General features: G+C 39.9%; 1 protein-coding gene across 1 annotated transcript in view; it reads left to right on the plus strand.

The window, feature by feature from the left end:
* The first annotated feature begins 9830 nt into the window (after positions 1-9830).
* Positions 9831-23610, plus strand: part of LOC110368416 (NLR family CARD domain-containing protein 3) — a 46679-nt gene continuing 32899 nt past the window's right edge. The window contains exons 1-9 of the mRNA XM_036131409.1: positions 9831-9866; positions 10615-10728; positions 11845-11907; positions 12148-12261; positions 13050-13163; positions 14702-14780; positions 14970-15162; positions 15283-17134; positions 17370-17543. Coding sequence (XP_035987302.1) covers positions 11888-11907; positions 12148-12261; positions 13050-13163; positions 14702-14780; positions 14970-15162; positions 15283-17134; positions 17370-17543 — 2546 coding nt within the window. The 5' untranslated portion in view covers positions 9831-9866; positions 10615-10728; positions 11845-11887. The remainder of the gene's footprint in view (positions 9867-10614; positions 10729-11844; positions 11908-12147; positions 12262-13049; positions 13164-14701; positions 14781-14969; positions 15163-15282; positions 17135-17369; positions 17544-23610) is intronic.

Genomic DNA, 23610 nt, shown 5'->3' on the forward strand with positions numbered 1-23610 from the left:
GTGATGTGGAGCACCTGCCCGTCATGCCCTGCAGAGGAGGAGAGAGAGAGAAACAAACCTGCACCCAGACCTGAGAGTGTTCCCTACTCCTAGAAAGTCTGGATTCAAGCCCAAGACCCACTACTCCGTTGCTAATGCTCCTTGAAGACTTCACCGAGACTCTCCAAACTCATGTTCTGGATATCGTGAAGTCTCAGATCCACACCCTACGTAAGCCCTCCTACCTGAGCTCGCCTGCCTGTCCACCCTCAGACCATAACAACTGGCTCTGAACCTACCACCAACCTTCCTGGACACCACCCTCCCGAACTAAAGCCTCACCATCAGTCCAGTGAGTTTCTATGCTCTCCACAAGCCATCATTATTCAAACCTTCACTTTCCCGTTGCTCACCTCTCACCTTCCCTTCCCCAGCAAAACCCAGAGACTCAGCCAGCAGAGATCAACTCTACATTTATTATTTTCTTTCAATAAAACCTTTAAACTGATGTCTGCCTCTGTACTTGTGCTCATTCAGAGTCAATTAGCTAAACATGACATATTTATCTAATAAACCACCATCATTAAACTTGTGACCCCTGAGCTCCTGTCTGTGTTTCGGTCCGGCTCCTAAAAACATGACATTGGTTGGTTAGAGGTGCAGTAATAAAAATAAACCATAGCAAACATACCAATATTATTTATTTTTCTGAACAATAATATGTAATATTATATAAACCGATTAAACAAAGATATATTTTTATTCAAAAGAAAACACAGATACCCTTTTATTTATGCAGTATTAGTAACTAACATATTAATACTGATAGTAAGACAAAAGATGAAGCTCTGGGCAAAGTTCAGGATTATTTTCCATTATATTATTCACTCTGGTAAAAAGGTTTTTCTGTGATTTGTTTCAACTTAGTTTAAGCTTCTTGTCTGATATTTATTGAATCATTATTAAAAGCAGTTAGTAGCATGCATTTCACATTTTTTACCCATTATGGCCTGGGATCAGTAAATCCTTCATATCTATGTTACTATTAGTTGCTGCATCAAATTTCATTGGACCCCCTATAAAACACCTTTCATAAGTCTCATATTTCTGTGGTGCTACAACTGCCCTTCACACAATTTCGATTAATAGGTTTAATATACTTGGAGAGCAATGAATATTTCCCCCCAAAAAATTAAGATTGTTAAAGAATTCAATAAAAATATGCACACCAACATCAATCGCAACCTTATTCATGTATTTTTATTTAGTATTCTTACTAAATAGTGTCCTGTGTGGCAAGGTGGCAATAAGAATTATTGTTTTAATGCCAAAAGGAGCCCAACAGATTTTACTTTCACAAGCGGAGCCTTACCACTTTTGCCATAGTGCTCCGCTTGATTTATACATGCAAGGAGAAAAGATGAAAGAGAAAGAAGAGAGAAAAGGGAAAGAACAATACAACATCCTCAATCTGCTTCTTCACCTGCAAAGAGAGATGTAAAAATAACAGCACAACCAGCCAGTAAAGTATTATAGATACAATCAAGTATCGCCTTGCTACCATCACTGAAGAATATACAGTATTAATTAATACGACTGGTACAGTGACAGCTGAGGATAATAATAAGGGTTTTCTGTATGGAAGTGAGTCTGTAAATACCTGGATACGAGCACCTGTAGGTGTTGGTGAGAGTGCGCTTGGTGGGTGGCACCTCACCTACGGCCACGGTGAGCCAGGCCCTGTGAAGCAGCCATCAGGAGTGAGCCGGTACCCGCCGGGGCATCCATCCCCGGACAGCGAGTACCACCAAGGCGCCAGAGAGCCAAGATGCCAGCCAGCGGAGGGGAGCAGGACGAGGAGGATGGGCTCCACACTTAGTGGAGACCTGAGGTGTTGTGGGAGAGGGTACAGTACAAACCCATCCATCCATCCATCGCCTTCCTCTTATCCGGGGTCGGGTCGCGGGGGTAGCAACTTTAGTTTGGAGGCCCAGACGTCCCTCTCCCCAGACATTTGGGCCAGCTCCTCACCAGGAAGGCGTCCAGGAGGCATCCTGACCAGATGCCCGAGCCACCTCAACTGGCTCCTTTCGACTTGGAGGAGCAGCGGCTCTACTCTGAGTCCTCACCCTATCTCTAAGGGAGATCTCAGACTCACTACGGAGAAAACTATTTTTGGCCGCTTGTAATTGGGATCTCGTTCTTTCTGTTATGACTCAAAGCTGCTACATAAATATTTGTTGTATTTGTTCATTCACAAACACATGAGAAGCCATCTTGTACCACTTCGGCTTCAACCGAACCAAAAACAGATTGGGCCAATCACATTGCAGTATTTTGGTTAAAGGCGGGACATACTAGAGCAAGGAAAGCAAGAGCTGATGAGCCCACAGCTGAACCAATATAAACATTCAGCTTCTTGTGGGAATAAGTGCTTGCTCTGCTCTCTCTTGGAACTCATCAGCTGTTTGCTCTGGTCACAAACTGGACTGCCTCTGAATTACAAATGCTGTCAAGTTCCTTGGACTGTTCTCTCCAGCCTGCTCACCTTATTTCTACCATCACCTGGTCAGTATGTCTCAAGTTATTATTCACCTGGTCAGCCTGCTAACTGTCATCAGCCATTAGCCATCGCCTGCTTGTACTGTCATCACCTGCCTACCTCATGTAACCACCTCCTGCTTTTGAATAACCTTTTAAAACACAAACACAGTGATTCCACTGTGTGATGGAGGCTGGATTGGCTTCTGTAACTTTAATTGATCCCAATGTTGCTTCCTGGGTGTGTTTTTCTTTGGAGGACATAACCTCTTTTCTTCAATGAATAAAACATGAGCAGCGATAAACTGGTATTGCTTAGTAATTAACTAACAACATCAGCCATTGTGAGATCACATTAATGCCATGCTGCTCTGACAGTATTTGCACCCTGGGACACTGGAGCCGTTGTCCCCTGTCAGCATACCTGGATGTAATATATGGCTAGATGTACCATTTGGTCTAACAAGTTTTCTCACTACTGAGTCAGTTGCATCAAAAAAGACTAAGGTGTTTTTTGGACAATGGCTTGGACACATTTAGCTGAGTTTGACTCCAGTGGTGACAGAAAAACTTGTTCAGTCCAATATCTACAACTAATGTGAGAGGTGCTGTGGTTTAATAATTGCAATGACACAATTCCAAAATTTTTCTCATTTGACTCTTTCTAGTTGGGGCAAATTAGGCAAATGGCTTAGTTCGGGGATGTCTAACCCCCATCAGATATGCTGCCTTTGCTGATGAACCTAGTTAGTTGGATGGACTTTTTCTCTTTGAGAGACAAACAGTCATGTGCTTTTGACTTTTTTCCAAATCAGATCACTAATTATGAGTTTAAATGACAGGTTTCCAAAATGTGTATTCCCTTTTCCCACTCTGCAAAAACTTGTTTTATTCAACTTTATCTCCAATCAATTTAACACATTTTTCAAAAGAAACTCAAAAAGAAAATAATGTAACATGTCTAGAATGCATTAAACTTGACATCATCATTGATTATTAGTCATTGATTTATTAAGTTTTACTATAAGATGTTGTCGGTCAATGTCAGCTGTAAACACTCCACTAAGACTTAAACTTATCAACATGTGTTATGGCAGCCGCTGTGTGTGAAAGAGAAATGTTATATTTACCTTTACTTGAGTTAGATTTACAACTCATGTTGGGAGGCTACTGATAATGTTTTTTGCATTGCTATGATAACATGATTGGGAAATTGTGTGTGTCTAGGTTATTTGGTTGCCTGATAACATATTTTGTGGAGACATTGTGTGTGTAAAGAGTTGTTTGTTTTTTATACTAATAGTGTGTTTATTACTTGTCTAATGGTTCTAGTTATGTGTGTAATATAATAATTCAAAGCTTTTACCATGAGTTCAAGACAGGTTGTGATTTGGGCTTTTTTTTTTTAGTAGGGCAGGTTTTACATTGTTTTTGGGCAATTGTCAGTCAGTCAGCCATGTATTCCTGGAAAACCTAAAATATATCAATAGAAAATTAGTGCTTATAGTCTCATAGTTTGATGCCCAATAAATTATTGCTTTTTTTTTTTTTTTTTTTTTTTTTTTTACAAATATCTGCAATTCTGTGTAGTTATTTTATTAGTCTTGTGGGTCTGTGACTATAGAATACCGGTAAACTGTAAAACAACTGACAGCGTGACACATAGTTGCCTCTGAAAGAAAGAAAGAAATTATAAAACATTTAATCGTGGTCTGATCATTCTCTCCCAACTGAGCAGTATATGCACTCCAGCAACTGCAGGCAAGGACACGCTATTTCTGACACTCCCTTGTGCAGATCTCAGCTAAAAAGTAAGCAAAAAACAAGAGTTAGCCCAAGCAACCCTGCTTTTGACCAGAACACACAGAGTAATGTTTGAAGGAGCAATATGTTGTCATACTTTGACTTAGGGTAATGGCTTCCTAGCTTTTGGAAACAGAAATCACCCTAGAATTTACTCTGGATTACATTAACCCTACTTTCTGAAATGAGGCCCAGGTTTTTAGTTTGCGTGTTTTTCTGTTCTGATGTCATCCTAGCAGCTGTAAAAAAAAAATAAAATAAAATATTAAGCTGAATAACAAAGGAACTTTGAACCTTGAAGTTTCCAGGATCCACTGCTGCCCCGCCCTCCTACCTGTCCCACCTCCATCACAGCTAAAGCTCCGCCTCCTTCTAGGAAGCAGCTCACCTGTGTTTCTGTTGTTCAGATCTTGTTCTTCAGCACTTTGGACCGTCTGAACAAACTGTAAGTTTGCTTTGTTTCGTACCAGAACTGTGTCTCATGGAACTTTCCTGTGTGTTTCTGCTCTCTGATATAGAGAACATGCTCGCCTCTGATGTCAGCACAAAGTTTAATGTCTCTGGTGACTAATCTAGTATTAGATTAGTGATTAACTGGAATCAAACTACTTTATGAATAGCTGATGTCTAGATGTTATATTTAGATAAGTAAAACTATCTTGGCCAAATTAGAATTCCGTGGCTTCAGATGATCCATCTAAAATCTAAATAATGGAAGGAATGTCCTTTATGTGGCATTAAACACCCGAAAATGCGACAAGAAATTCTGGACACTGAGAATAACATGTGATCTACAGGGTTCTGATGTTGTTCTGTTCAATTTACAAATGTTAACTTGATACTAGAACAATCTCTATAGCAGGCAGCAATTTAAACCTTGTGGATACTCTTAGAAAAAATTCTGTCACTTTAAAAAATAATCATCTTTTTGATAAATTTAGAGTGATTGAATATAATTTCTAAGGCTTCTGAGGTTTTTTAAGCTATTTCTCCAGCCTGTTGTTTATGGTGGCTATAAAATATCTGCTGTTCAGAGATCAGATTGAATAACAGCGGAACACCTGAAGGTGGGTTGAATCAGAGCGCTTGCACTCTAAGAAGGATGCAAGTACCCAGTTTGATCCCCAGTACCTTCACTCTGGGTCCCTGAGCAAGACCCTTAACCCCTGATTGCTCCCCGGGCGCCGCACAGTGGCAGCCCACTGCTCCCCAAGGGGATGGGTTAAGATGCAGAAGTGAATCTCTCCATTGTGAGATCAATACGTTAAATTATTATTATTGATTTTAATTAAGTTAAAGGGAAAATATCATGCAAATTCACTTTTCTACCTTTTAAAAGCTTTTTTTGTTGTGTACTTGGTGGGGTATCTAGGTATTACAGAAAATTTTAAATCATTCTCTCAAGGAGCTTGGTCAATTTCTTTATATTCTTCTCTCTGTTCAGTTTTCCCTGTCCCGTAACATTTTTTGAACAACATCTCAACATTTGCTGCAGAACCGCTAAACAAAGTCATGGATTTCCAGCTTACCAATTTTGTGAATCCGATATTTTTATTTCTCACAGTGATTTTGTAGTCCAAGGTCAAGGATGCCGAAGTTACAACAGAGACCACAGAAAAAAACTTGCTCAAACAAGGAGCTATGGAGCGACAATAACAAGGAATTCAGACCAAAGCAGCACAGTTTCACTTTATATAGACCGCAAATTTGTGATTTAACTGTGAAAACATTTAAACGTATGACATGTGTACTTAAAAACATTTAATTGTAATGGTTACCATTGCCATTTAATAAATCAATCACAAAAGATAGCCGTTTTCATTCCAAACACACTTCTTCCTGAAACGGATAAGTGTTGTTTGAAAGTTCTGACCCATAAGTGAAAAAAATTCACTTTGGAAAATAAAATAGAAAATTATTTGGTGGCATAATTTTTTTCCCTTAGGAAAACTATTTTCAAATGAAAGAGTTATCAAAGGGGTATCTTTGTTAATGAAACCAAAGATAATTATGATATTAAAACTGCATTTCAACCAGTTAATAAGAATAATTTGAGTCCCAATTACAGTCTAAGTCATGTTCTGACTCTGCGATCGGCACGTTCCATCACTTCCCACCAACACTGTTGCAGTCAGCATTACCTCAAACACCTGCAAGCACTTTTGTTGCAAGTGCAATCAAGTCAATCTCCTGCACATGTTTTCAGCCTTTATAGAGGCTCCACAGGCAGTCGATGCCAGATTATTGAAAGCCTAGAGTGAGTATATGTCTAGCGTTCTTTGCCTGCCTTGTCTGATCTTGACCAAGTTCTAATTTTTCTGGATTGGACCTCAATGGCTTCTGTTTTCTGGACAGCAACCTGGACTGTTTTACAAGCATGATCCTTGCCAGGCCCTTTTGCTCTTTCTCTGTGTATAAACTCCACATACCTTACATATTTGATTCCTGCTGTCAGGAATCACTTTGCTACTGATCCCACCCTTGAATTTTCCTGCATACACCAGGTTTTTGTAATCATTAATTCTTTTTAAGGGAAACATCACGCCTGGGTCAGATAAAATATTTTCTGTCAGTGGATAACAACTACCAGCAGGATGATGACCTGCAGCATACTGCCAAATGGCTTGTACATGTGTGGCACCTTAACTAGTCCAACGACCCAAAAAGCACTAATAAATCATTCACCCATTCAATTAATCATGGTAAGCTATGTTGGCAGCCACAGCTGCCCTGAGGCAGGACTCTGACCACCGCCAGCAGGCAATTCAGGTAAACACTGAGATTTACGAACCACCAACCCGGCAACTGCAGGATTAACTCCCTAACTCATGCACCACTGTAACTGTGCTAAAGCAATAGAAGATTTTAAAGAGAAGCATTGTGTGTCAGAATGGCCTGGCTGAAGTCCAGACCTCAATCCAATTGACAATATGTGGTTAGAATGGAAAATCACTGTTGCCAAGTAAAAAATATCAAATGTGTAGAAGCTGGAGCAGTTCTACCTTGAGGAACAGGCAGAAATCCTAGTGGTAAGCTATTGCAAGCTCATAGACACTTATCCAAAGCCACTTGCAGGTGTTATTGCCACAAACAGTGGCTCTGCAAAATACTGACATTAGGGGGTTAAATAGTTATACATGTAGCAGTTTTCTGTTATTCTGTTTTATTTGTTTGCTTCACACTAAAAAAAATACAGAGTTGTTGGCATGGGTGAAATGGTTCAAAACCTCTAACAGTCCATTTCAATTTCAGGTTGTGAGGCTCCAAAACATGAAAAATGTGGGGTGGCAAATAGTTTTGCGTGGCACTGTAAACATGTTTGGGCATTCATTCTAACAGAGCTCTGAAAAACTGTTGATCCAAAGTTCTGAACTTCAGCTCCAGCTGATGAAGCAGAGGAGTCTGAGCTGGTGTCAACAGGAAGTAGTTCCCTTTTCTTGGTGCTGAGAGATCTTCCTGATGCTTTGGACCCAACGGTACCAGTCATGTGGACCATGGAGCTGCTGTTTATTAACACAGAAGCATCATCAGCTTTGGGACTGAGTTTAATCTGCTGTTAGAAAAACTGTGATATTACTGAGTTCTGATCATTTTAATGAGCAGAGAGAGAAACTGTGGCTAAAATCAATGATTCTGGAGGAACCGGGTCTCCTGGCTGAATGTTGCAGCTTATTTTAAACCCAGAAGTCCTTCCAGGAGTCCGGGATGCTGCTCTAGAACTATCTGGATAAAACATCCTGATTAAATGACTAAAGTTTGGACCAGAACCCAAGAAATGAAGCAGTTCATCTAGAAGTGAATGTTGACCAGTGATGAATGGCTGAATGTAGAAATGAGTGAACAGCAGCAGAGCATCAGAACCAGTTAGTTCACTGTACTGGATCAGAGCTACTAGAACCTGCTGTGGTTCTGGATGTTTGGACCTTTAACAAAGGCTGACAGAAGTCCATCTACCATCTGTGGTAAACCCTGATTTAGTCTGTTTTCATCCTCATGTGCAGCTAGTTTCTAGTCTGAACATCAGAGATGGATCCAGGTCCAATCATCTGGTTCCACTTTATCTCTGTTGGACTTTGGGATTAAAAGCTGCTGACGCCTAAGAACCGAGTTCAGTGAAATAAACCATTTACTGGTCTTCCTGTCTGACCCACTCTGGTCATTGAGTTGGGCAGTGGTGGCCTAGTGGTTAGAATATTGCACTTGGGTCCCAGAGGTTCTGAGTTCAACTGCCTCTGGGTCCCTGAGCAAGACCCTTAACCCCAGATTGTTCCCTGGGCACTGCACAGTGGCTCCCTGCTCCCCAAGGGGATGGGTTCAAACAAGCAGAAGTGAATTTCTCCATTGTGAGATCAAAAAAGTTAAATTATTATTGTGACCTTTGACCTTTTCTGATCCTGCTTCAGGTGTCTCACTTTTTGCCTCCATTGTTTCAACCTCATGTTGTTTTTCTCCTGCTGCTCACAGGTCCAATAAAGCCCGGACTTGACTGTGGCTCCACTTCTCTGGCTCTGGCTCCATTTTGGTAAATGTGAGCAAATCTTCTTCTTCAGCACAAGCAGTTGTTGTTTACGGTGTTAGTGTATTTTATATGCAGGAGTGCCGGCTCAGAGTCCATCTGATTCTAACAACCAATCAGTTTGCTGCTGACTCGACAGATTACAGCTCCTTAGATCACTCAGGAGGTCCAACAGTCAAAGGTCCGATTTATTAATAGTCACATTAAAACCAGTAAAAGTTAATCTGAGTCGTCTAGAGTTTAGCCAAGAAAGCGAACCAAATATTCAATTGCATAAATTAAAATAAATAGGAAAAAATGAATAAATAAAAAAACATGAACATGTCAGATGTCTCAATCTGATTAAGAAAAAAATTAAATGTTTATCAGAGATCTGAATGTTACTACATCTTAGTGGAGCAGATATGGAGATCTAAGCTTTTCTAGAGATTTGGAGCAGGAATCAAACTCTGGTCTCCCATTAAAGTCAGACACAGCAGCTTCCTGCTGCTTCCTGTGAGTCCTGTCAAAATAAAACGACATCAATGTTAAAATGTGGTTGATTCAGTCAAATTATTAAATAGTTCAGCTTTGATGCAGCAGATAATCCACTTGTAGAGTTTAATGATTGTGAAATAAAATGGTTGCTGATGTTCAGTCAGAGTGAATCAGTGTCAGTGGATGAAATGTTGCTCCATGGCTCCATCTACTGGACTGATAGTAGAAGTACAGCAGCTGATGGCAGCTTCCTCTGCCTCTCACTGCTGTCTGACTGCATTCAACTGACACTGATATGAAGCAGAGAAGAAGAGCCAATCAGAGGAGGAGAAGATGATCTTTATCCAGCACTAATGATGTAAAGGATGATCAGAGTTGATGTGCAGATGAATGATTTGTGTTTCCTCTGCAGGTGAAGGTAGAAAGTGTGTGTGAGCTGATGTGGATGTGAATTCAGCAGCATGGATCAGTGTGAGGACAGAGAGGAGGGAGTCCCTCCCTCTAAAACCACTCTGTGTGGGGAAGCTGAGAGCCAGAGCCACGCTCAGAGGTGAGATCAGCATCTCTAAGTGTCCAGAGCCCTTTTCACACAGCGTTCTCACTATATCAGTCAGGAGATCAGGAAATGATTAAACATGTCTATTATATGATAGAAATTACATTTGATTAGACAATATGGAACCTAATTTGGTTGTAATTTGTAGTCAGTAGAGCTAAGGTAAATATATTTGATGTCAATAAATCACACATGCAACAGAACCCAACATAAATTTTAAGACATTCTTTTGAAAAGAAGAAAACTAAGTTTTGATTACTGGACAAACAAGCTCAGACTGAGCAGTGAATCAGCTTTGATTCCATCTAACTATGTTACAAAGACAACACCAACATTTGATGAAGCTCCATCAGATCCTCTTAAATAGTCTGAATGGGGAGCTCGTTTGGTTCTTCTCTGTTAGACCTCAACTGGACCAGCACCAGAGCCCAGTGTGTGTCTTTGAAGAGCAGCAGATCATAGGAAGGTTTATTACATCTTAAAGAAAGACGTTCAGCCAAAAAAAGTATTCAAAGTTTCAAAAGCTAGATAATATCTAACAAGTAGTTGGCTGAATAAGAGGTCATTTACTTTAGTAAAATTATTTGGGAATTTATTTCAAATGCAAATAATCACCAAGTTTGTATTTGACATCTTGTTTTAAGGTATATTTTAACTCTAAAAGCAGTGTTTGAAGATCTAAAGGTTCATAGTATTTCACTCAAGTTTCACTGAATGCTTTTAAATGAAGTTTTTCTCTCAGGATCCATGAGAGCCTCAAACCTAAAACTGAACCCAGCTGTGTGTCCTTTAAGAGTGACTGGTCCAAAGATCTTCCTCTTAAATTCAAACGGTCCAGACCTTCAGAAACAGAGAGGTGAGCTATATCTCATAAAACACACACACACACACACAGACAATCTGCAGCGAGCTTTCAGATGACAGCTGGATCCTGCTGCACGCCGCTGTCAGAGCCCTGATTCACACACTCATTAAATGAGCTTGTCTTTGCACGCTGTCACTCACTAAAGGAAGTCAGGATGGAGCTGAAGAAGGAAGACGGACGGATGTGCTGCGTATGAACAGCTTTCAAAAAGCTTTGCTCTGGTTCTGTTCAAAATCACGGCAGCAGTTCTGCAGTCAGAGCTGATTCTGACAAACGCTGCAGACTGTGGTCGAAGTGAACATATCATTCAATTTAATTCAGTTTTGTTTATACAGTGCCAATCCATGTTATATATATATATATATATATATATATATATATATATATATATATATATATATATATATATATATATATATATATATATATATATATATATATATATATATATATATATATATATATATATATATATCACCTTGTATGTTTGACATTACTGCAAGGTCTAATATTTTTAGTGTTACTGTCTATTTTATGTGTGCATCTGTTATTTCCTCTTGCCTGTGACTTTGACACTAATTTATAGGCGAGGGAAAATTAAAATAACTGTAATTATATTCTAATTTATTCTATTCTATTCTGTTATTTTCTAGTCTATTCTATTCTCACACATTTGTTCATTTATTTACTACTGCTCAAAGCTTTGACACAACCTTTTTGTGTATTGTCAACTCACTCATCATCCTCTTTAGGTCTAAACAGTCTATTTAGACGATCACAGATGAGTCCTAAAGATAAGATTTTGTTCAAACATCTCAACGCTTCCTGGACAACAGGATGTTGCCTTTGCTGTAGCAAAGAAGACAGTATTAATATTATTAAACACATTTACTTAGGAAATCTGAATTGGAACATGTGTCTACACCCTCTGTTGAGGACCCAGCCGTGGATTCGTTTTGACATCACCTCGGCACATAACCAACACAACACCAGCAATTAATGAAGCTCCTTTATTTCTTAGTTTACTGGTCAGAAATAAAAGGATCTCATGAATCATCTCCTTCCCAGATCTCATTGCTAATATCAACAAACTTTCTTTATTCACAGGTTTGAACTTGGAACTGGACCAGAAACCGAGCCCAACTGTGTCATGAAAAGCAACACATCAGAGTAAGGTTTATTTTGTTTAAAAAATGATTTTCAGGCGACAAAAGGTAGGTTTTCAAGTTAACTTGGGTAAAATGTAAGAGGACAAGTTGCTGTCAGTAAAGTTAATAGAAAACGTATATACGAAATGCAAAGAATCACTTAGTTTGGGTTTGACATCTTGTTTTCGAGTTGTATTTCCATTTTACAAGCATTGTTTGAAAATCTAAAGGTTTAAGGTTTTAAATTATGTTTTTCTGTCAGGATCCATGAGAGCCTCAAACCTCAAGCTGAACCTAGCTGTGTGTCCTTTAAAAGTGACTGGTCCAAAGATCTTCCTCTTAAATTCCAGCCATCCAGACCTTCAGAAATAGAGAGGTCAGTTATATCTCATAAAGCATATAAAACCTTTTATTTTTCTGAGCTTTCTATATAGCTGTTCTACTTTCTATATCTGACATTACTACAAGGTCTCTTTTTTATTTGTATTACTGTCTATTTTTACGTGTATCTGAGTCCTTTCCTTCTGCCTGTCACGTTAATGCATATTTCCAGTTGAGGGAAAAATAAATGGTTAATCTAATCTATTCAATTATCTTCTATTGTGACATATTTGCTTTTTTTTTCTACTTTAACACATAACTTTCTGTGTATTGTCAACTCCCTTCTAGCATTAATAGCATTCTAATCATCATCACTGTAACTGCAGATGTGAAGATGGCCAGCGAACATTTCAAACACACATCTTTATGTTCTTTGTGATAATTTTGTTCTATGTAGAAAATTACAGATATGTCCTAAATATAAGATTTTGTTCAAAAATCCCAACTCTTCCTGGACAAAAGGATGTTGCCTTTGCTGTAGCAAAGAAGACAGTATTATTATTATTATTATTAAACTATTATTATTATTATTAAATTAATTTACTGAAGAAATCTGAATTAGAACAGGAGTCTGCCCCCTCTATTAAGGACTCAGTAGTGGATTAGTTTTGATATCTCCTCGGCACATTGCCAACACAACACCAGAACCTTTTGAAGCTCCTTTATTTCTTAGTTTACTGATCAGAAGGAAAAGGGTCTCATGATTCGTCTCCTTCCCAGAGCTCAGTACTAATATCATGATTTCATGGTTCTTCTTGCTTGTAAATTAAGTTTTTCTCTCAGGATCCATGAGAGCCTCAAACCTAAAACTGAACCCAGCTGTGTGTCCTTTAAGAGTGACTGGTCCAAAGATCTTCCTCTTAAATTCAAACCGTCCAGACCTTCAGAAATAGAGAGGTGAGCTATATCTAACTGCCGAAATGTTTTTTATTCCAACATGTGTTTAACGTGAGCTCAGCTCTTTTCCCCACATTTCTATGTTCATATGTGAAGCGGTGTGTGTTGGATCCGGGCCGGAGATTATGGGGCTTGACTCCGAGGATGTTATCTTGTACCCTATTTTTCCACTGCTCTATTTTTTCCCCCTTTCAATATTTTTCACCATCTTTTTCTCTTTCTTTCTGTCTCTTTTTCCTCTCTGTTTCACAAAATAATATCCAATAAAGCTTTTTGCATATAAAAATCAAGCTGAGCACTATAGTGAAATTAGTAATGCTCCACTTGTCAAAGTAAATCTGTTAGACACCGTCTCAATAGGTTAATGGGTGGGTAACAGTACAGAAGCTGCAGAGAGGTGTGTTAAACTACGGCTCTGCTTCCTGGTCTGGACCCTGGGTTGTCAGCATTTAGGAGGACTAATAAATCCGGCCAGATTCCTAGAAGAAGAAGAAGAGCTGCACCATCCAAAGTAGGATGGATGCCGTCTCTCCGGATCAGACCAGGTTTTCCCCAGAAAGTTCTCCAGTTATCAATGTAGCCCACGTCGTTTTCAGGACACCACCTAGACAACCAGCGGTTGAATGATGACATGCGACTAAACATGTCAGACCACCTTTCTTTACTCAGACCATCACTGGTCAGAGTCTGACATTGTTTTAGCAAACTTAATCACCGAAGCAACACTAACTTTAGTGGCCTCTGATTGTTCAAATGAATAATAAACATACTGTATTTACGCTTATCCTGCTGCTCGGGTGCTGCTGCTGGAGGGCCGCTACGTGAAACTAATCTCTGTGGCTCCGCGCAAGCTAAGGGGCGCCTATCAGCTGGTTTTTCAACAGCACGATCTCCAATTCTGACAACCTCGCCTCCAAAGCTACAAAAACACTACATTTATTACATGTACCGTTATCTAAAGGAGGCAGAGGAATAACTAAACATCTGACACAGAGAGCAGGAGAGAGGGGGAGACTTAGAGACGGAGAGGCTGATGGACGGATAGGGGATTGTGAGGCTAAAGCTAGGCTAGGCTAAAGCTAGGCTGGCGACCTCTTATCTCTTCGAGAAAAGCAAACCGTGTGAAACACGAGGAGTTACCAAACATGATGTGCAGCAACAGAGAATGTTTTAAAAGTGCTCATGTGTTAGAAACAGATGTCACATTAAAAAGAGATGACACATAGTTTGTTACAGGAAGAAGAAAAGACATTGCAGAGGGAAGATTTGTTTATTGTTTTTTGTGTAAGGACAACTTGAAACACATCAGCTCAAAATCAGATATTTAAATGAAAGAATTTGGTTGGAAGGAAAAACAGAACTCTTTCATGATGTAGGACATAAACTGACTCCAACTTTGTGTTTGTCTGTGTATGGACAGGAAGAATGTTTATTTTCTCTGCTATTGATGGACATCAATAGCTTGTATTTTTTGGTCAGAGATTTTTCTCTGAGTAGAAAGACAGACTTTGAGCACATTCTTCATGTATCCTCCACAGATTGGACTACCAGAGCTCAGAGGTTCCCATTAGACACTCCACCCAGCAGCATCAAACACAGCTAGAATCCATATTTATGGTTTGTAAATTCACATAATCTACATTTCTATATCTTCTGGTCAAAGTCATCTCTGCTATATTTATGATCATGAATGTATGAAGACTAGTGGACTTTCAGTCTGGCCCACATTATCTCAACCTGACATGTCCTTCATACATCATTCTTTTCCAGCTGCTGGAAGACAACATTGTCACTTTTGTGAAGAAGGAGCTGAAGAAGATCCAGAAGGTTCTGAGTCCATATTACCCAGAATGCTCAGAGAGTCAGAGAGATGATGAAGTGGTGTTGGAAGGTGAGGATGAAGAGCAGAGGAGGAGCAGCAGAGAGGCACTGATGAAGATCACTCTGAACTTCCTGAGGAGGATGAAGCAGGAGGAGCTGGCTGACCGTCTGCAGAGCAGTAAGATTTAACCTGATAGATAAATTACACATTTACTGATGTCTGAAGAGATGGAATCACATTTATTCACATCATCTTCAGAAGATTAACACAAAAAATTCAACTTTTGTGTTCATTTAGAACATCTTGCTGCAGTTTGTCAACATCAACTTAAATCTGGTCTAAAGAAGAAGTTCCAGTGTGTATTTGAGGGGATCGCTAAAGCAGGAAGTCCAACCCTTCTGAACCAGATCTACACAGAGCTCTACATCACAGAGGGAGGGACTGGAGAGGTCAATAATGAACATGAGGTCAGACAGATTGAAACAGCATCCAGGAAACCACACAGACCAGAAACAACCATCAGACAAGAAGACATCTTTAAAGTCCCACCTGGAAGAGATCAACCAATCAGAACAGTGATGACAAAGGGAGTGGCTGGCATTGGGAAAACAGTCTTAACCCAGAAGTTCACTCTGGACTGGGCTGAAGACAAAGCCCACCAGAACATCCACTTCATATTTCCATTCACCTTCAGAGAGCTGAATGTGCTGAAAGAGAAAAAGTTCAGCTTGGTGGACCTTGTTCATCACTTCTTTACTGAAACCAAAGAAATCTGCAGCTTTGAACACTTCCAGGTTCTGTTCATCTTTGATGGTCTGGATGAGAGTCGACTTCCTCTGGACTTCCAGAACCAGAAGATCCTGACTGATGCTACAGAGTCCACCTCAGTGGATGTTCTGCTGACAAACCTCATCAGGGGGAAACTGCTTCCCTCTGCTCTCCTCTGGATAACCACACGACCTGCAGCAGCCAATCAGATCCCTCCTGAGTGTGTTGGCATGGTGACAGAGGTCAGAGGGTTCACTGACCCACAGAAGGAGGAGTACTTCAGGAAGAGGTTCAGAGATGAGGAGCAGGCCAGGAGGATCATCTCCCACATGAAGACATCAAGAAGCCTCCACATCATGTGCCACATCCCAGTCTTCTGCTGGATCACTGCTACGGTTCTGGAGGACGTGTTGGAGACCAGACAGAGAGGAGAGCTGCCCAGCACCCTGACTGAGATGTACATCCACTTCCTGGTGGTTCAGACCAAAGTGAAGAAGGTCAAGTATGATGGAGGAGCTGAAACAGATCCACACTGGAGTCCAGAGAGCAGGAAGATGATTGAGTCTCTGGGAAAACTGGCTTTTGATCAGCTGCAGAAAGGAAACCTGATCTTCTATGAATCAGACCTGACAGAGTGTGGCATCGATATCAGAGCAGCCTCAGTGTACTCAGGAGTGTTCACACAGATCTTTAGAGAGGAGAGAGGAGGACTGATCCAGGACAAGGTGTTCTGCTTCGTCCATCTGAGTGTTCAGGAGTTTCTGGCTGCTCTTCATGTTCATCGGATCTTCACCAAGTCTGGTGTCAACCTGATGAAAGAATCACAAAAATATCAGAGGTTTTCATTTTTTAAACCTAAACTAATTGATGGAAAGCAAAAAACTCTCAAGATATCCTTAACTTTTAAGAAGAAATCTAAACAGCAACGTCTTCACCACAAAGCTGTTGATCAGGCCTTACAGAGTTCAAATGGACACCTGGACTTGTTCCTCCGGTTCCTCCTGGGACTTTCACTGCAGAACAATCAGAATCTTCTACAAGGTCTGCTGACTCCTTTGGGATGTAGTCTGCCAGCCAGTCAGAAAACAGTTCAGTACATCAAGGAGCAGATCAGTGAAAATGTGTCTGCAGAGAAAAGCATCAATCTGTTCCACTGTCTGAATGAACTGAATGATCGTTCTCTGGTGGAGGAGATCCAACAGTCTCTGAGATCAGGAAGTCTCTCCACAGATAAACTGTCTCCTGCTCAGTGGTCAGCTCTGATCTTCATCTTGTTGTCATCAGCAGAAGATCTGGATGTGTTTGACCTGAAGAAATACTCTGCTTCAGAGGAGGTTCTTCTGAGGCTGCTGCCAGTGGTTAAAGCCTCCAACAAAGCTTTGTAAGGATCAAAACATATTAAAGACATACGTATGTCAATAGCAAGGAATCTGCTTAAATTGTGTTATCTGTAGATTAATTTTAGAACAGGTTATGTGCTGAACCACTACACTACAAAAAGCAACACATTGACTGTATATAACGACAAAGAAACAAAGCAAGTTTTAACAGTATCATTACATGTTAGTTTTTTTTCTTTGTCCGTCTAATTACTTCATATTTTATTTTCCTTGCAGTTTGAGTGACTGTAACCTATCAGTGAGAAGCTGTGAAGCTCTGTCCTCAGTTCTCAGCTCCCAGTCCTCCAGTCTCAGAGAACTGGACCTGAGTAACAACAACCTGCAGGATTCAGGAGTGAAGCTTCTCTCTGCTGGACTGGAGAGTCCAAACTGCAGACTGGAAACACTCAGGTAAATCCCAGATAGGAAAGTTACTTTTTTAATCCCATTAAACTGAACACATTTGTAATGCCAGAAACCTGTTTGATTATGAGTATCATTATTAATTATAATTTGCTATTATAATTTTAATAATAGATCATTCAAACTCAAATGGTAGCTATAACAAATGTAATTCAAATGGCTGTGACCCAAGGGCTACAAGCATGTAATGACTAACACTAAGAATGCATTTATTAATTAGCTGTTATGAACTTATTTTTGCTGGAAAAGTGTGATCTGACCAGTTTCTGACCGATGAGATTTAACCAGCAAACATTAACACAAATTATTACTGCAATTGGAGTTTTAACCTTTGCTTCTTTATCACAAACCAATGAAAATGTCTCAGTTGATTAGTTGTTAAGTCAAAAAGAGGTAATTATTTACTCTTAGAGACCATCCAACTTCTGGATCAAAATAAACACAACAATTAATATTCCACACGTTATAATTTATTAAACCAAAACAACTCCCTGTTACAATATTATTCTAATTCAATAAAATCTAGAAAACAGTACTCGCTACTAAAATAAAAATGCAAAAGAAAACAAATGAAAATAAAACAAATCAAAATGGATTAAATGAGAGGTAGAAATTCTTAGTTAAATTCACAGTTTAACTCAACATTCAAGAAGTCGACACTTTGATACAGCAGCGTTAAAAGACAAAATAGCTTTGAGAAACTAGATGGACGCTTCTGCCTTTGATCAAAAGGCGGTCCTATTCCTGAACAGACTTCTAAGAAAATGCAGTAGAACCGAAATTGTAGACAAAGAGATCAAAGATGAAGATAAGATAGAAAGGGAAAAGTGGCTCTCGGCGGGGTCCCCTTACAATAAACCAAAACAACACAGCTAAAATCACTTATAAAATGCATGCACACACATCAGGAATATCCAGCACAGTTAAACAGCATTAAACTAAATCCTAATAGGTTCTGCCCAGGCACAAAATATCACCTTATGGGGGAAAAGAGAAATAAAAGGAAATCCTTTCTTTACTCTGACGTTGCCTCAGTGGGGATGTCCCGGCTCCAGGTCAGCGTGCGTCCTGCAGCTGCGTGTCGGCGCGTCCGTGAGTGGCAGAAGAAGCGGAGGAAAGCCACACAGTCTCTGGGCTTTCAGATGCTTTGTTTGGCAAAACAACAGCGGGGTCCTATTCAGACCGATGATCACTGGGAGATAAGAGGCTCTCAATCTATCTGATCGAAGTGAATTCAAAGTACTTTTAAAGTTGACCTCCTGCATAGGAAAGCAAGGAAAGTTTGACTCGGAAGTTCTTGGCCCAGCGAGAACTCGAAACTCGTGCCAGGTAGGGGGGAATCCCAACGGGATGAAACAGCTGTGTATCTCCTCAGTTTGGCGGAGTGCCAGCAAAGAAGAAAGAGTTGAGCACACCAGGCGCCTTTATATCGTATCATAGCAATGTTATCTCGTTGCTAGGCTGGTGGTCGCGTTGACCGTGTTGCATGCTGGGAGTTGGTGGCCATTTTGACCATAGTGCATGACGGGAGCATTAGGTTGTCTTCTTCGGTGCCGTGTAGTGTGGCTGTACACTCTTAATCCATTAACCTAATTTCAATACTAAGGCTTCCTGAGTTAAATGCAGTGTCCATGGTGGTAGAAAGAAATTGAGAAATAAAAAAAATTTGGGGTGGATTATTCAAAGTTTCTTTGATGAATTCTCCACATTTTCCAAATTTAATCATGTATGACACAACAGTTTAAGATGTTCATAGAGGGGGGTTTGCAAAACTGACCAACTGATCCCTGTGTTTTTAAAGATGGGGTATAAAGTTACGTTTCTTCTCCCACAGTTTTGGACTCAAAACTTTCTTACTTAAACATTTACAAGGTTTCTGTTTATTCTGATTGTACTCTTTTTAACTAACAGGCAAGTAGAAGAATAAAGAGATAATAATGAAATCTATTTTCACACCTTCCTTGACCTCAGAGTTGGTTTGATGTATCAAAGTCGCTTTAATTGGTTATGTATCGGTATATACAAATCGCATGATTGTATTCCTCTTCTCACTGTAATTAAGTGTGTTCCCCAGGACTCAATTATTTAAATTTAAAATCTCTTCAATCTGCTTTTAATGAGGTTACGATCTTTTCTTCATATATTTAAAACTGCAAATGTGACAGAAATAGAGATGGTCAATTCATCTAAGTACCTTGGTGTGGTCATATATGATGAACTTTCTTTCAAGGAGCACCTTGACAGTCTTGTGTCTAAATGAAATGCTGAGCTGGGTTTCTTAAACAGAAAGGTCTGTTTCTCTCAACAAATCTGATATTATGTATTCTCAGTGAAATAATAAGAAATCAAATAATCAATAAATCTATTAATAAAGTTAAAATAAGTCCTTCTAGTTAAACCAAAATGAGTAATCAGGAATACTTAACCAAACAACGTTCATTCTATTTCAGGTATTGTTCTATAAATTATGACCCAAGGAAGTTATATTATGTAAGTATACGTAGAATAAACAAAAACAACTTCTTCCTAGTACCCAAAAAATTGTTAACACAGTAGTTCAAGTCAAAATACAAGTGGTAATGAACTCTGTCACAATGCTGGCAACATTTAACTAAACTACTAAGCAAATCAGAAGGATAAAGAGGAATAATTGAAAACCAACTAACAGTAAAATAATAGAAAAATAATGCCGCAATGTCACAATTCAGCAAGTACATGTTGGTGTCAGAACCAGTACATGGGTTTATATGTGTAAATATGTGTCTAGGCTAACTAGCAAACATGCTAGCTGGCTAAGCAAGTGGAGGACTGTGCTAAATTTAAACAAAAGCAGTGCCTAAAAAGAGCAGCACGGACCAGTCAAAACATGTACAATCATATAAGGCTCATTTGCGTGTGAACACAAGTAGGTGTGTCTGTTTGGAAAATTAGGTAAACTTAGCTACATAGATTACTAGGAAGTGATCAAATGAATGGAGGGTGTCAGTTCGGCAATCCACATGCCACACTTTAAATCATGTCCACCATATAGCTGAAGTAATTTCTAAAATGTTCTATCTTAAACAAATTTAGGTCTACTTAGACAAAGAAGCCTTCTTACTGCTCAGTGACTGTGGTTTTATCTTTGAGTATGGAGTCAAGTGGTCCAAGGGCTCGATTGGCCAAATGCTACACAGAAAATGTACCCTATAAAGCAGGACAGGCCTTGGAGCTATTGTTTTGGTGGCTTCTTTTGTTCAACAGGGGAGAACTGCTTCATTGGCCAAATCAAGGACAGATTCGTATTGTCTCAATGTCAGATTCTACAGGGCTGGAACTGCAGACAGTGAGTCTCAATGTTGGCCATAAAGTCACTGGATATTATATATATACCTGTATATATACCTGTATGTATGTATGTATGTATGTATGTATGTATATATATATATATATATATATATATATATATATATATATATATATATATATATATATATATATATATATATATATATATGTCTAGAAACCTTTAAGTATGCAGCTAAACTCTTGTTGGAATTGAGGGTCACCGTGGATTAAAATCGGAGAATCTGTCTGACACATGCTCCAAACAATACTCCAGTACTCTTTGTATCAGCAGTGATCGATTTATTGTTTTCCAGACTGTCATAACGCTGGCTGAGACACAGGCTGACCATGTCCAAAACAATTATAACTTGCATAAAATTACACTTTATGGCAAGATATTTCTTGGTATAACACAGTCAACAGAAAATCTGACTTCCCCCGTGCGCACCCACATCCTCACTAGTGCAGTCAACAAATACTATCCATATCTTTTTATTTTATTTATTTATTTATTTTTTTTACCAGGTAGGTTGGTTGAGAACCAATTTTAATTTTCAACAATATCGCACACATAGACACAAACCCACATCCATAGCCTCTCCAGGGAGCAGAGAGGATCCCAAGACCCAAAGACAATGTTAAAAATCACTGCCCCCTGTCAGCAGTGCTCCCAGTCATTTTAGCATGGAGAAGGCATCTTCTTTTATTAAATACTTCTTTTGTAAGGAATGATTTTAATTTGAACACATTTAATCTAAACAAACCAGAGAAATTGTACATCTCAGTACAGGGAACAATGCAGGAAAAAAGTAAAATGAGCAAGAGCCCTGGATAAGGGTTACATCAGCCTTTAATGCTGGTGAAGATTCTCAGTCATCCAGGTCATGGTCATTCCAAAAAAGTAAAAAACAAAACAACTGGTTTTCCGTAGTTGAAGACGTTTCGCTTCCTCTCCCGGAAGCTTTCTCAATTCAAAAAGTCTGGAGTAATGTGGAGTAACAAGCTTTATACAATTGGCAAACAAAGGCCTTGCAATGGCTTAGATAACATGCAAATTCAACCGATACAGGCCCACCCCTTAGTAACGGGTGGTCGTTAAAGCCATTAAGCCAGCAGATTGGACCGAAACTGGTCCACTCCTCTGTAACGAGGAGTCATTAGGGTTGTTATTGGCTTGTCTTAAAGGGAAAATGTTTTGATCACCCAAATGTGGGTGAGAGTTAAGGTGATGACTGGCCGGAATTAATCCTATAGCTGTGTTGTAAGTTTTTGAGAGTTGGAACCTAAGGCCCCCTCCTCTGTTTAAGGTTGGTTTCTCTCTCTTAACGTAGATGGCTTCCTTCACACCCCTTTCAAACCATCTGTCTTCTCTGTCCAAAATGTGAACATTTTGGTCCTCAAAAGAGTGTCCTTTGTCCTTAAGGTGTTAGTGGACAGCAGAGTCTTGTCCCGAGGAGGTAGCTCTCCTGTGTTGAGCCATGCATCTGTGGAGAGATTGTTTGGTTTCTCCAATATAAAGATCAGAACATTCCTCACTGCACTGAACTGCATACACCACTCCGCTCATCTTAGGTTTGGTGGTTTGTCCTTGGGATGCACCAGCCTCTGTCTGAGGTTCCTGTTTGGTTTGAAATGTACTGGGATTTTGTGTTTGGAGAAAATCCTCTTGAGTTTTTTAGAGACTCCAGCAACATATGGGATGACAATGCTTTTGCGTTTATTTTTCTCACCATTATGTTCTGCAGCGGGTCTTTTGGATTTTCTTGCTGATTTGACAAAAGCCCAGTTAGGGTACCCACAGGTTTGGAGGGCATCTTTGATGTGTTTCTGTTCCTTGTGCTTCCCTTCTGTTTTAGTTGGGACATGCTCGGGCCGGTGTTGTAAGGTTCTGATGACAGAAAGTTTGTGCTCCAGTGGGTGGTGTGAGTCAGCCTTTAATAGAACCAAGAATGTATACTTCCAAGCAAGGGAGTGTAGCTATATGACATCAGTATTCCTTTCTTGGCACTGGTAGAGAATGTCCCACCAGATTCTGATGATACCAGGCTGTCTCCGAGATAACTGACCTATTGTCTTCTATCAGTTCATTTTGTCCTATCTAAGTATGTCACTTCTCTGACATCCACAATTTCTGAGTCATCTGTTATCTTCCCAGTAATTGCTTTCAGCAGCTCCAGGAATAGGTAGTTTCATATGATATCTACCACAAGCAGCCCCATGGTGCACAGATGCCTGTCAACTCACCAACGCGACACCGTGCATCCATCCAATCAGAAGACAACAGAGGAGAGAACAGGACAGAACCTACACTACCATGGAGCACAGACCCTCCAGGACCCAGGGGTTTCAACCTACCAGCCCTGCCAGGCCCCAGTCACTCAAGCACAAGTCAGGAGCGGAATCTACGGCCTGCATGCCCAAATAAACTCCCTCGGCCTCCAGCTGAAGGCCTGACTGATACCCGATAGAACTGCCCCCCTAGACAGTCGGGCAGGGCAGGTCATCATGGGCTGAATCCATAGTGTAACTCCCTATGAGCCCATACTGACCACAAGAGCTAGAGGCAAAGAGGGGGCGAGCACCAATCCCCCAAGATTGAAACAGCAGTTTGATTCATCTTGTTAATGAAAGGTTCTATATAAATAAAATTGCCTTGCCTTACTGTATTTACGCTTAGCCTTAGCCAGCCCATGTTGACTGAAACTTCCCTGGGTCTTTGAAGGAAAAA

Source organism: Fundulus heteroclitus, unplaced genomic scaffold (genome assembly GCF_011125445.2).
Source record: "Fundulus heteroclitus isolate FHET01 unplaced genomic scaffold, MU-UCD_Fhet_4.1 scaffold_43, whole genome shotgun sequence".
Lineage (NCBI taxonomy): Eukaryota > Metazoa > Chordata > Actinopteri > Cyprinodontiformes > Fundulidae > Fundulus > Fundulus heteroclitus.